Source organism: Alligator mississippiensis, chromosome 2 (genome assembly GCF_030867095.1).
Source record: "Alligator mississippiensis isolate rAllMis1 chromosome 2, rAllMis1, whole genome shotgun sequence".
Classification (NCBI taxonomy): Eukaryota; Metazoa; Chordata; order Crocodylia; family Alligatoridae; genus Alligator; species Alligator mississippiensis.
In genome coordinates, this window is record NC_081825.1 from 225,887,884 (window position 1) to 225,902,099 (window position 14,216).

At 43.5% G+C, this 14,216-nt stretch overlaps 1 protein-coding gene across 1 annotated transcript in view; it reads right to left on the reverse strand.

Annotated features, from left to right (window-relative positions):
* The window catches only part of LOC102558965 (astacin-like metalloendopeptidase), a 77,586-nt gene that overhangs the window by 24,698 nt on the left and 38,672 nt on the right, over positions 1-14,216 (reverse strand). Inside the window, exons 1-5 of the mRNA XM_059722781.1 lie at positions 10,727-11,146; positions 10,548-10,572; positions 8,772-8,900; positions 5,147-5,264; positions 4,342-4,520 (exon numbers count right to left, since the gene is read on the reverse strand). Coding sequence (XP_059578764.1) covers positions 4,342-4,520; positions 5,147-5,264; positions 8,772-8,900; positions 10,548-10,572; positions 10,727-10,795 — 520 coding nt within the window. The 5' untranslated portion in view covers positions 10,796-11,146. Of the gene's footprint in view, positions 1-4,341; positions 4,521-5,146; positions 5,265-8,771; positions 8,901-10,547; positions 10,573-10,726 lie in introns of the transcript that reaches the window.

Consider the following 14,216-nt stretch of genomic DNA (forward strand, 5'->3'; position numbering starts at 1 on the left):
CTGCATTTCGTTTAAACTAAAATGAAATCTCTGTGCCAAGAAGCAGAACCCAGGCTTGTTTCCAAAACAAGACTGAGAAAAATAAACCAAGTTTCAAATATCTAAGCGTATACAGTAGACAGCAACAAAATAGCAATGGGAAACCCTCCAGAGTGAACTTCAGGGTGAAAATATTACTGCAATCCCAAGGGCGAAAAAGGGAAAAGAAAGTTCTGGAAAATTAGAAAAGATTGCTGGGCCTGATATTGGACTGCTGGAACCAATGAGAATCTTGCAACTGATGTATATGGGAGCAGGGTTGGGCAATTCATAATATCTACCAGGAGATTTACTAGAAATAAGCCAGCTGGTAACAGCTAAATTGAAGGTTTCTTCAGGTTAATTTAAAATAGCAAATATTTATAAAATGAATGGAATGGGAAAGATGCAGCTAATCATCCCTGTGATCTTCCGGTGTATATGTAGTATTCCTTTCTGTAGGTTTCCAGTCCATTTGCTTTTCTTTTCAGACTGTAAGCTGCTCAGGTGAGGGACTGCTTCTTTCTCTGTTTCACATTTGGGAAATGGCTGCAATAATATTAATAAGATTAATCTGTGCTATGGGACACAGGCTGCGAGACGAGATACAAGCTGTGAAGGTTTGAGTGGAAAAGTGGCTTCATCCTCACCTTGAGGGTCTCAGGCAACCCTGGAGATGCCTAGATCTCTTCTGTGCTCACACTATTCCTGCACTTTGCACTGTCTCAGCCTCCCACCTCCCCTCTCTTTTCATTCCCTTCTTTTTTTTCCTCAAAAATCTTCGCATTTTCCATCTAGTTCCCTTTGATATAAAGGTCTTCCTCTTGTTCTCTGTCCCCTTAAAATTTATTCTTTATGCAAAGCTCATCAGCCTCAACTTCCTCTCTATAACTTTCATAATCCAAAGAAAAGTAAAATAAGATACCCCTGCACAGACATGTAAAGTCACCTACATCTACCTCTCACTGCTTAAAAGTGTCCAAGCCTATAGCCCTCCTTTTGCTTAGTTGTGCCCTCCTTCCTGCCTCCACATCTGCTGTCCTTTCATTATAAGCTAGGCCCTGATCCTGATCTCATTTACATTTGTGCAAACCAGGAGCCACTACATTTTTAGTCACTAGAGCAGCATAGTGCAAAAATGATTTGGATCCAAATGAGGTCCTCTATCTTTGGTGTAACTTTACTTTGTAAACCCATTCAAACCACCACCCCCTCTTCAGACTTCCCTGTTAGGCACCATGCATCTATGTGGTAAGTAACATTGCCATGTAAATTATAATAATTTCAAGTAAAAGGCAATACAATTGAAATTTTCTCAGGACAGTTTGGGAACAAAAAAAAACATTGGGGCAAATTGTTTTAGGGTTTAATATAGCATAAAAGGATTACATTTCACTCAGCAGGAAAGACTCATGTATTTCAGTTGTGCCTGCAATAGGAGACTCAAATAATGCATGTTCTGAAATAATTGCCAGCATTGATATTCACTTTCCCATTCTCCTGAATCACTATGTATTGTTTGGAATCATTGAAGATGTAAAGAATTAAACTGATTATTATTTAAAGGGTGGTCAAGCACTGGGACAGATTACCTACAGAGTTTCCAGAATCTTCATCATTGGATGTTGTTAAGTGCTGATTAGACAAATATGTCAGGAATGGTTTGACAGGGATGATCCTGCTTTGATTAGACAATCTCCTTGTCATGGGTCCCTTCTAGCTATGTTTTTCTATTATTACTATTACTGGAACACTGCAACTCTTGTAGCTTTGGCAGGCCAAAGTAATTGTACAAAAAGGGCTCTTGAAATCCATTTGCTTCCCCACTGTCCCCTGGTGTGCCAGTCTCCTCTCTTCCATCCCCTTTTACTTCAAGGAAACCCTGCACTACCTCCAGCTGTCTCCCTGCCCTATCCCAGGGTCAATAACCCAGTCTCTCCAGCTACTAGGGTCTATGTGCACTCTCCATTTTTGGGTTGGGCACATATGGAGCAAAAGTGGGTAGGCAGAGCCATGCTCCTAATGTTGCAATCAGGAGCTCTATGAAAGTAGTATAGATATGTTCTCTCTCATGGCCTCCTTTTTCTCCCTTCAAGTCTTTCCAATTTCCCCAACAGCAACAGGCCTCGTTGATGTTGGGAAAATCAGATCAACAAAAAGGGAAGTGGGGCCATAGTTTAAAGCACCTCTGTAGCCATCTGTAGAACAAAGAGTCATTAGATGGAAGACATTAATAGCATCCAACAGAACAACCACCCTTAATTTAGCTCTGTCCTTCCCACTCAGTGGGCTGTAATGTATTAGCATGGAAGACTTATTTCCCAAGAAGAACACAAATTTTAATGGGGGAATGGAAATATGGGGTCATGGGGGGAAGTGGGAATGTAAAAACAGAGTATAGGACCTGTGTATGGAGGAAACAGTAATGGGGGATATACACATCAATCATATGAGGGAGATTAGTAGACAGCGTCCCTGCCATGGTGGCAGAGGGGAGGACTGGAAAAGGGCCAATGTGATCCCCATTTTCAAGAAGGGGAGGAAGGAGGACCCAGGCAACTATAGGCCAGTCAGTCTCACCTCCATCCTTGGCAAAGTCTTTGAAAAAATTATCAAGGCTCACATATGCGAGAGCCCGGCAGGACAAATTATGCTGCGGGGAAACCAGCACAGGTTCGTAGCAGGTAGATCATGCCTGACTAATCTAGTCTCTTTTTATGACCAGGTTACAAAACGCCTGGACGCAGGAGTAGGGGTTGACGTCATATACTTAGACTTCAGGAAGGCCTTCGATACAGTATCCCACCCCATACTGGGGAACAAGTTAAGAGGCTGTGACTTGGATGACTACACAGTCCGGTGGGTGGTGAATTGGCTAGAGGGTGGCACCCAGAGAGTCGTAGTGGATGGGTCGGTATCGACCTGGAAACGTGTGGGCAGTGGAGTCCCGCAGGGCTCGGTCCTAGGACCGATACTCTTCAATGTCTTCATCAGCGACTTGGACGAGGGAGTGAAGTGTACTCTGTCCAAGTTTGCGGATGACACAAAAATGTGGGGAGAAGTGGACACGCTGGAGGGCAGGGAACAACTACAAACAGACCTGGACAGGTTGGACAAATGGGCAGAAAACAACAGAATGCAATTCAACAAGGAGAAATGCAAAGTGCTACAACTACGGAGTAGAAAAGTCCAGCATACCTACTGCCTAGGAAATGACCTGCTTGGTGGCACGGAAGCTGAAAGGGATCTCGGAGTCCTAATGGACTCCAAGATGAACATGAGTCGTCAGTGTGACGAAGCCATCAGAAAAGCCAATGGCACTTTATCGTGCATCAGCAGATACATGATGAACAGAACCAAGGAGGTGATACTTCCCCTCTATCGGGCGCTGGTCAGACCACAGTTGGAATACTGCGTTCAATTTTGGGCGCCACACTTCAAGAGAGATGTGGATAACCTGGAGAGGGTCCAGAGAAGGGTCACTCGTATAGTTAAGGGCTTGCAGGCCAAGCCCTATGAGGAGAGACTGGGGCACCTGAACCTCTTCAGCCTCCACAAGAGAAGGTTGAGAGGCGACCTTGTGGCTGCCTGTAAGTTCACCACGGGGGCACAGAAGGGAATTGGTGAGGTTTATTCACCAAGGCTGGGGCTTACAAGAAATAATGGGCACAAGCTAACGGAGAGCAGATTTATACTAGACATTAGGAGGAACTTCTTCACAGTTAGAGTGTCCAAGGTCTGGGATGGGCTCCCAAGGGAGGTGGTGTTCTCCCTTATCCTGGGGGTCTTCAAGAGGAGGTTAGATAGGCATCTAGCTGGGGTCATCTAGACCCAGCACTCTTTCCTGCCCATGCAGGGGGTCGGACTCGATGATCTATTGAGGTCCCTTCCAACCCTAGCATCTATGAATCTATGAATTAGCTAGAAGCATGAAAAAAAAAATCACGCAAACCCTCCCTGGCATAGTCATAGGAGCAAAACTCTGAGTGAAGGCACAGCTTTGTTAACAAAAGCATACTTATGTTGACTTAAGTTTATGTTGTTTAGGAAGATGGTATAACTCCTCTTGTTGAACAGATTGTGCATCCAACAAGTGGATTCTGCTATGCTAGCTTTGCAGGGGGTCGGACTTGATGATCTACTCAGGTCCCCTCCGACCCTACATCTATGAACCTATGAACCTATAGACAAGGCCTAAACAGAGAAATGCCTACAGATCCAATTCAGCCAGTTGTTATAATTGTCATCATCATTGCCTCCACCACCATCCTGCCCTTCCTCAGCTCAGGCCACCAACTGTTTCTTCATATATGGTGGACGTACCTGCCATAATGTATTCCCACATAATCCTAACATAGTTATCCCGGTCACTTCGGGACTGTTCATGTATAAAGCCCAGTGCATGGTTCAGTTCATGCTGAATTGCTCCTTTACTCATGCAACCATTTTTCATCAGGGCCACCGTCTGGGCTCCTCCAATCTTTCCAAAGAAAGACCAGCAGCTGAAAGGAACATGCAGTAAATAACCTAAGATGTTACATGCAACCAGTTTATGAGCTGTGTTGTTCTTACCTAGCCAGCAAATACCTCTCAATATCTAGCAAAACAGGACATCCACAGTAAATAACTGATAGTAGATCTGCTGATTATTGGGAAATACCAGGCCAGAATTTTACTGGGGAGAAGTCAGGATTCTAGGATATATATTATATTTTTTAAAACAGTAAAGGAGCTGAGTCCACATTAAGACCAATGAGTTCTCAGAAAACACGTTTAATAGAATTGTATTTTTGACTAAAAGTTGGCAAAAAAAAACCAAACCCAAAACATGCCATGTTGGATCACTAGTTTATTGTTATTACTAGTAGTTTCCTGAGTCAGTCCCCAAGCAGCAAAAAGAAGATACAATTCTGTGGTTCAAAACATGTAACCAAACATCAAAATAAAGAAAATATGAAAAATTGTGTGAGGTCTGGATTACTGTTCTCTGGGTCCTGGAGGTGGTTAAGAAGTGAGATTACTTAAATCCAAGTGAATCAAGAAAGAAGACAGAAAAATAAATAAAAAGAAGACAAAAAATAAATTAAGAAATGATCCAGGCTTCTATGATCAGACTGATGCAACTTACTTCTGGCCAGGTACAACTTTTATGTAGCTGCTTTCAGTTGTGCGATTTACAAACCGGACACAAGTCAATGTATTGAACTCCTGCATGGCTTCAACAATCCAAGCTCTCTCCGTCACAGCTGGGAAGCAAAGGGGGAAATAAATCAATGGAATCTTGTTTAATATGTTCTATGTAGCATGCTGGGAATGAATCCATTCCAGTAAATCTTTCCACTTCTGTCACACAAGTAAAACTGAAAAAAGTGCAGAGGCTTAAGGAATATTCAAACTGACTTGGCTTTCAAAGGTAGCAATTATAATTATCCTTAGTCTTGAAGTATATTACCATGCTTTATAAGAGCCTTGTGTAGCCAGTGGGAGAAAGGAAGGTCAGTACTATTATTTTTGATAGAAAGATATAGAAACTAAAACAGAAGTTAAGGTCAAAATCGTCACACTCGAGTGTCTAAAATTAGACACTTGACTCTATATTTAGGCATATAAATAGAAAAGATTTTACATTTTTCTGAAACAGTAGGTGTTCAGAACACCTGAAACTTAAGACCATTTTTAATCAATGGCCTAAATATGGATTTGAGTACTTAATTATGATTGTAGGCCTATGTTGGGCCTCTTAAATAAAAGCCATCTAGCAAAATTTGTCCTTTAACAGTATTGTGCCACTCCTTTCCCCATCTTTAAAATCAGGATGAAAAATCCTTAACTAACTATATTGACATTAATGTTTCAGTCCAGTAATGTTCCCTCTTGCTGCAAAGAAGTGTTTTGCAGGTCCAGGGATTTGCAGGTAGGAAGTAGGGCTGGACTGTTGTACAGCTCAAGGCAATGCAATATTACCCATCTTCTCTGACCCCAAATGGCACCAAAAGATTCCCCAGAACTTTTATCCCTGACCTATGGCTGCATTACGTTTCCATACTACTTCTCTTTGAGGCGAGGATCACTTTTACAAATGAGCCCAAAGGAAGTCACTGACGGGTGAAGTACTGGCAGCACTGCTCCAATAGGACGACACTGTCAGGGCAAGCACATAATGTTAGAAGCACAGAGCTTGGCTAGAGACAAAGCTTCTATGAAAATGTTCCAGATTAAGGCACCAGACCTATAGCATGGTTCATAAACTGACTGACTGATCTCAGTAAAACAATCAAGGAAGAAACCTCTCTTGGAAAAAAACCTCAAGAAGATTTCTCCTGCCTCCTTCTCTTTTGTAGTTTCCCAAGGGAGAGAATAATCAGGTCATACTGTTTTAAGGCTCTTTGAGATCTTATCATGAAAACTAGTGAGTCCAAACTATTTATTATAACAACTTATCAAGAGTAATAATCAATATTGATACAACTGTATTCACTGAAGGAACAGAACATGCATTTTGTCTGTTCTGTAACTGTTAAATATCAAGAAATGAATACTAATGTGTATGACTGTGACAGGGGCCCAGCCCCAGGCCTGTCTAATGTAGGCCTGGCCCTCTGTCTCTGGGCTACCCACCCACCTTTCTTTCCTGCCATGCCTTGACAGAACAATAATTATGATGTTACTCAGGTGGGAGGCTGCCCATTTACAACCCCCACACTAGGGATTGCTATCCACTACTCCAAACCTCCCCTTCATGGTGGCCCATGCCTCGCAGATGGTATATAAATGTTGACCTGTGCTCTAGGGCACTGGGTCTGCTCACTCCCTGTCGCCGCACCCCCTGGCATTGCGCCCCCCGGTACTGGGGTCTGCCTACTCCCTGTCGCTGTGCCTTTTGGCACTGGGGTCTGCCCCCAGTCTCTGCACCTCCTGGTGCTGCACCCCCTGGCGCTGCGGTCTGATCACCCCCTGTCACTGCACCCCCTGGTGCTGGGGACTGATCAACCCCTGTTGTTGCGCCCCCTGGCACTGGGGCTTTGCACAGTAGTATGCCCCGATGAGACCTCCTCCTCCCCCAATAGCCTCAGCCTGGGCCACTGGATAAAATAACAACATAAATATGAGCCCCTGGGCTATAACATAATACAAGTCCTACAAGCCACACTCTGGCTCCTTAAAAACCCTAAACTACTCCTCGAGTATTGAGTACATCCCAGCTCTGGGTACCTTGTAGACTCCTGGAGCCTCATAGCAACAGTCTGGCCAGCAACCACCATGTTTCTAGGTAGTTCTGCCATGCAGGAGCTCTCTTCTCCTGGCTGCTTGCCAGAGACCTCCTCCTGCCAGCCTCAGTCCTGGGGTTATATGTGCCCAGAGGCTTATCCCCTTCCTGTCAGCTGACCAGCCTGGGTGGTTGGGCTATTAACCCCTACCCTCCTGGTGCTTGATGTTCCTATAGACTCAGGTCTTAAAGGGGCAGCCCTGCCTCCTAGTAACAGGGCTAGGGCTCCCTGTTACAATGACTCAATTTGTATTTAAGCAACTACATACGGGGTGCATCTACACACAATTAATGCAACTTTGGAGCAGTTTGAGCTGGAGTAACCTGTTCCTGGGTGTAGTGTTTACACATGTGCCCAGGACAGCAGCAATTTGAGCTGGGGTGGAGTGATGACTAGAAAATGATACTTAGAGGTTTGCTTTGTGGAATTGGCTTGTACATAAATTAGATATGTATTATAACAATGGTCCAAGGGAACAGCAAAGGTTAACTGATTTCTAAGAGACTGGTAAATAAACAAATTAAGATGTGTGCATGCGATGGGTTTGTTGGAACAAAGGAATACGCTGGCGGGACAGAACATGAACAGTATGATGACCACAGGGAAACCAGTCAACAATGCTCAGAAATAAAGAGTCATCAGAGGGGAGAAAGGATATGAAAGGAGAGATTTCAGAGCAGCAAACGGTCCTTGAGAGGGGAACCTGAGACAGAGAGCACACTACCAGCCCATCTCACCCACCTTGATGGGGGAGGGTGGGCCTTGGCCTTCAACCTCCAGGCTGCCGATATCTGACACTCAAGAAAGAACCCCAGGGTGAAGCTCACATACTGGCCAGATGTACCTTCCCCCTGTGACAGCTCTAGGACTGGTAAATATAAAATTGTACTGTTCTTATCTACTATCATTGTGTATCAAAAAATGTGCCTATTATCGAATTGAGAGGTCATGGTTAGTCAGAGGGTTGAGGCTGCCTGGAACATATATCTGGGTCATAAATCCAGTGCCAACTTGGAGCAGACTCCCAGCTGGCTGGGCTGACTGGATGCAATTTATGCCTGTGGTCAGCATCTACACATGCATTACAGCCCAGTAAATTACCCCACAATAAGATAGTACTGCCTCTAGCAGTACTGTCTTACAGCAGAGTTAATTAGTTTACTGTACCATAATACTGGTGCAAGTGTAAACAGTGATGCTTTACTGCACAGCTAATTAGTCTACTCCACAGTAAAGCGCACATGTAGATGCTCCCACTGTCAAGCAACCACATATTTAAATACCCCTTTTATTGTCTTGTATGCTATTTTAGCCAAATTGTCTTAGGAGGACCTGTTTACTGGAAGGCAATTATATCCATGAATTCTGACTCTGATTAACACTACTTTTGATGCATAGTGCAAAACTACCATGAAACAAATCTTCAGAACTCAGTGTGAAGAAAATCAATGCTGATTTCACAAAGTAAATTTCCAAACAACTTACAAAAATCTGAAGAGACATTAACTGGAATCTTGACTAGCCCATCCTGGGACTTGGGCCAGAAGCAGTCACAGTTCATTGCACTGCGTTTCTGTCTTCTCAAGACAATGTCACTCTCATATAGAACTGTATCTACAGATTAAGAAAATAATTAACGTATGAGACACAGAGAGGGTGATTTTTAGTGGAAAAAATGGGAGTTAGTTGACCAATTCCCAATGGCTTTCCATATGTTAGGCTCCTAACTGCCCTTTGTGCCTCTGAAAATCACCCTTTGTGAAAGTATTTTTCTTAACTGCAAAAAGATTTAGTAAATGTCTGTGCAGTGTATAAAACAGTACACTGGGACAAGTTAGAACTACTTACTCAGTTTGTGTCCCCGTTACATTAATCTGTAGTGCAGGGGTTTTCAACCTTTTTTTAATAAGTGTACCCCCAGTGGCCATACACAGAGCGGGGGGAGGAGGGGTGGTACACAGTCAGATGAAGATCAGTGGCACTACAGAGTGATGGGTGGTGGCAGCAGCCACTGCGTGCGAGCCACTGCGTGCGAGCTTCTTCCCCCCTGTGTCCGGCTGGCCAGGTGGCACCTGTGTGGCCGCCAGAAGGGTGCCGCTGCCCTCGCTGCCCCCCACCAGCCCTACTCCTGGAAGGTGGCAGCACAGGATGGTGGGTGGCAGCACTCCATCCCCACCCACCCACCCACTCGTACCCCCTAGGGCTTTCCCAAGTACCTCCGGGGGTATGCATACCCCTGGTTGACAACCCCTGGTATAGTGCATCACAGGGTATCGTGACACATTCCTCAGCTTTGCCTTCTTAGTCTCCACTACCATTCCAGTCCTGCATTTGCTATGTGCAGTAACTACTGATTATTGTGTCAAAATTATGTGTACAACAGACAAGGAAGTGACAATGGAAAGAAGGGAAAAGACAAAACAGGTAAAATAGTGATCTGTGGGAGTGAAGGACAGGGTAGACAAAATGAAGCAAATTCAACTCTGGTGAAAGCAGAGATATTTCGCCTGATGTCAAAGAGAACTGAGGTTACTTAAATCAAGGCTGAATGAGTCTGGCTAAATACCAGAGAGGCAGGAAGGGAGTCCTATGTAAAAGTGTTAATACATTCTGTTTTCTCATTAAACTGGTCTTATTCATTGAGGGTTTTCTTGCCAAAATAAATGTTCTATCTCAGTAATGTTCTGTAACTGAACAATTCCCTTATCATGCCAACATAAATCATCAAGCTGATGTGAGATTAAAAGACAAATGTGAATTCATACATCAGCGGGGAAAAAAACTGGTTTGGAGTGGGATCCTGACAAATTTATAATTCTAGCACGCCCCTGTAGGTGCTGGTGCCGGGACTTGTTTTTGAAAAGACAACATTTTACAGCCAATTTTTTTAACTGTGAGTGCTTAAAGTTATATCAAAGTTTTAGTAACATCGTGACTGTCTGGAGTTCCTAATTCCAGCTCCCAGTAAAATCAAAATCTGTATGTTGGAATCTCTGCCATCACTTTCATTGATGTTTCAGTATGGCTATAGAAAGTTAAGGAACTCTTGTTTAAAAACATCAGACTTTACACTCTTATTCTCCCTTCATTTATACCAGTGCAAGTCAGGAGTAACTCTATCAATAAACGTTCCACAAGTGCAAAATTTGTGTAACAGAAGAGAAAATTCAACTCAAAGGACTTAAACAGGAGGAATAAAAAAGGGTAATTTTATCCCTAAAAGCCTTTAATTATTGTTACAGCACCCAAAATCACACTCACCTGCTTCATTGTTTCTTGTGGCCACCTGTAAAAAGGAATGAACATATTTTAATATGTATATCATCATCAGAAGAAACTTACAGATATAGAATCACAACAGATGCTCTGCCATACTGAAACACTAATTGACTGATCATCAACGATTCAAGTTCTTAATAGCTATGGTAGCTTAGACATACCTGGACAGGTTTACCTACTGCAAAGCTATGGAGAACTGTTAAAAGGGCTGACAGGAGAATCAAGTTCATGCTTAGGTTTCTATGCAAGTCCTCTCTGTTCTGGAGTTCTGTTCCCAAAGGTCTAGCAAGCTTACTTGTGAGAAGTTTTATAGGGAAGATTTTGTTTTAATAAGTGTAATAAAATTAGATAACATGATGTATTTTCACAGAACAAGCAAGCTGCAGAAATTCCCAGAAGAGTTGCCAGGCTGTCATTTATCTTATTTATCTTTAGAAAGCACAGGAAGTGGAGCAATCAGACACAAAATACCATAACCTTTAGATGACTCATGTTAAACTCTGTAAGGAGCCCAGGAACTGCTTCAGGTTTCCCCATCATCAGTGTGAGGCCTGGGAAACTTAAGTAGTGAGTGGGTGTGCTGAGTTCAGGGGGGACCGGCATAATTTCCTCCCTTGCAAAATTGGAGGGACAGAAGTTACACATAAATTGGTTTAAGTGGTCAGAAACCAGTTTAACCCTATAACAGAACAGAAGTTCAGTGTATATAAACCACTTTCAAAATGGTCAAAACCAGTTTAAGATAAACATGGTTGGATGTAGTATCAGACTTTACTGTTTATGGATCTTCTGTCCCAGATCCCTTCCTGGTTCAAGCTGACTCACAGTCCCCCAGCATCCCAGAATGCTTTGCAGCCTTGGGCCATGCTGCATTATCTGCTCCAGCAGAGAAGAGTCTGTCCTGTCCCTCTGCTCCCTAGCTGGAGCAATATCACTGCTCTGACTGGCAGAGAACAGGGTTGGGGAGAAACCCTAGCATCAGACCCCAGCCAGGGGCTCCTCCCACCTGCTTGAGCAGAGAGTGGGTTAAACTCCCATCCTGGCCTGCACTAACCCCAGCTGGGGTCTGCCTGGCCAAGGCAGAGGAGTAAAGGGGAAGCCCTCAAATGCTTCAACCCCCTTCCCCACCACTGAAACAGAGAAGGGAGCATGGCCAGGCCCTGGCCCAGCCAGCTGAGTTTGATGGGAGGGTTAAACCCCAGCCAGAGTTGGTGCAGGCCAGGGTGGGGGTTTAACCTCACCCGATCATACTCATCCAGCCAGGCCAGGGCCTGGACACACCCCCCCAGATCCATTTGAGCGGGGAGTGGGGGAAGAAACCTCTGAGGACTTCCCCCTTAGCACCTTACCTCAGCCAGGCAAACCCCAGCTGGGGTCAATGTGGGCCAGGGTGGGGGTTCATACCCCTAACCCCCCATCATACCCAGCCAGCTAGGCCAGGTGGGGCCTGGCCATGTCCCCCTCTCCACTCAAGCAGGGAGGGAACGAAAAGCCTCAGAGGGCTTCCCTCCCAGCTTCCCTCCATTCCCTTCAGCAGTGGCTGGCAGGCTCGGAGGCATGCTTTAACACTCCCCAGCTTCTAGCCTGAGCCACTGCAGGCATGTGGCTACATTTCTGGAATCAAAAGTGAATGTCTGGTCACTTGCTTATCAGTTCAATCTACATAGTTTAGACTAACCTGCAAAGATTGAATTCATTCAGGTTTTCGACTGTCTGTACTTAACCTTGGAGCTAAGCTGTAAGGAAGTTGTGACATAACTACAGTGATTCCAGAGTTTTGCACAAAATAAACCAAGGCCTGCTGAGTTTGTGGGCCAGGCCTCTGGTTTCTTTTTCATGGAAAGGATCAAGAATCAACTCTCATTGCCTTCAAGGGAGAAATTCAGATGAAATTCTAGGATCTGCAACAGATAATATAAAAGGTGGTCCCTAAAAAAGGTTTCTAGATAGGGGAAGGATCTGATCCTCTGTTTTAACTCAGTCCTTTCCTGGCCAAACTCCAAGTGAAACAAAAAAGGGGGAAAAATAGACATTTTTCAATAGTTGTTTATATGTATCTATGTATTTGAATTGCATGTCTAAACTTACTAAACTGTTAAACTTATTCACATCTTTTTGTGACTTCTAAATTTAACTACATTGTGGTGTTTTCCATAAAGAACACAATAAGAAACTGAGAACTGAGACACAGACACAGTAGACCTCTAACTGGCCATGTCTACATGCTCATTAATGTGCTTTTGCTACTGTGCATTAAATCTAGTAGCTCTAATGTGAGGTACTAAATAAATGTGCATTAGGCTGCCCTAATGTGCAGTAGCAAAAGTGCACACTTTTTTAGTGATGCTCAGTATGCAGCAGTTCATTTTTACTATGCATTAGTGTATTAACATGGTTTTAATGCACAGTAAAATAAGCTATTGTACATTAAAGTGCACATGTAGATGCATCCACTGATAAAAGCAGCAAGTATAGAAGTCCTCATTGGGTGGTTCTGTTAGTTGCTAGTGAGCTTCCCAATAAGCTAGACGGTCCAAGACCACCCTCCACATTAGTTTCTGCAGATCTAACTGAGAAGAGAGATGTAAGGAGTCCCAGGATTACATTTCTGCAGCTGCACATGAAAATATGATACAGGTGGCCAGCAGCAAAAATTATTATACAACAAAAACATGGGAAACAAAAGACCAGACCACCATAGAAAGCCTCGATCTGAGTCATTCTGTGTGTGCATCAAGGAGGGTACCTTTGAAGTTCTGCCATGAATTTTTGCGTATTCATTCTGTGGAATGTGCTTCATAGTGCTTTATTGAATCCAGTTGCATACTGGGGCCAGACTGATCCCTGAAGTCAATGGAGTTACATTATGAAATAATTCAACATATATTAACTATGGCAAAGAATCAGGTACTTTTTCCAAGCTAATCATCAATGATCCCAAATCACATGTTGCCTGCTAACCTTGTATATCAAGGATGAGAATCTCTTTAAAGTGAATTTCCTTCTGGTGCCATCTCTATGTAAATCTGCTTTAATATTCTGGTAAAATAAATGTCAGAGCTGGGTTTCATTATCTATCCAAACAATTTGGCTGAACAGAGGTAGTTTGCACTCTTTTCCTTCCCTGCCACCCCCACTGTCTTGCTCCATCTTTCTTTTCAGCCAGATGGTTCTTGATCTGCTATATGGTTTATCACTGTTCTTTCTTAGTAACAGTGATGCGATGGTCATACTTTCTATTTTTATTAAAAAAAAATCAACCTTGTAATTGTCTGTGCCGTTATATAACCAAACTCTCTCATTTGCATCTTGTCTTCTGTGAGAACCTAAAATAAACCATATGGAGAAGTCAGAGGCTTTACTTGTGCATGACCTTGAAAGAAGGAATTGAGGTTTTAAGCTTTATTCATACAGAGGATTCCCAGGCAATTTCTCATCACTGCACTAACACTGGTTCAGGTCCACAGATTAGACCACTGTGATAAAACTAACACAGACTTTTCCCAGGTATTTTATTACTGTGTCACTATGATGAGCAAGTGATAGAGAACCAGCAAGTCTGCCTAATCACATCCTCAGGGTGATTTAACTAGATTGGTCCATGTTATACATGAAACCCCGTGCCTATACAACCCTGCCTTTTCCTCAGTC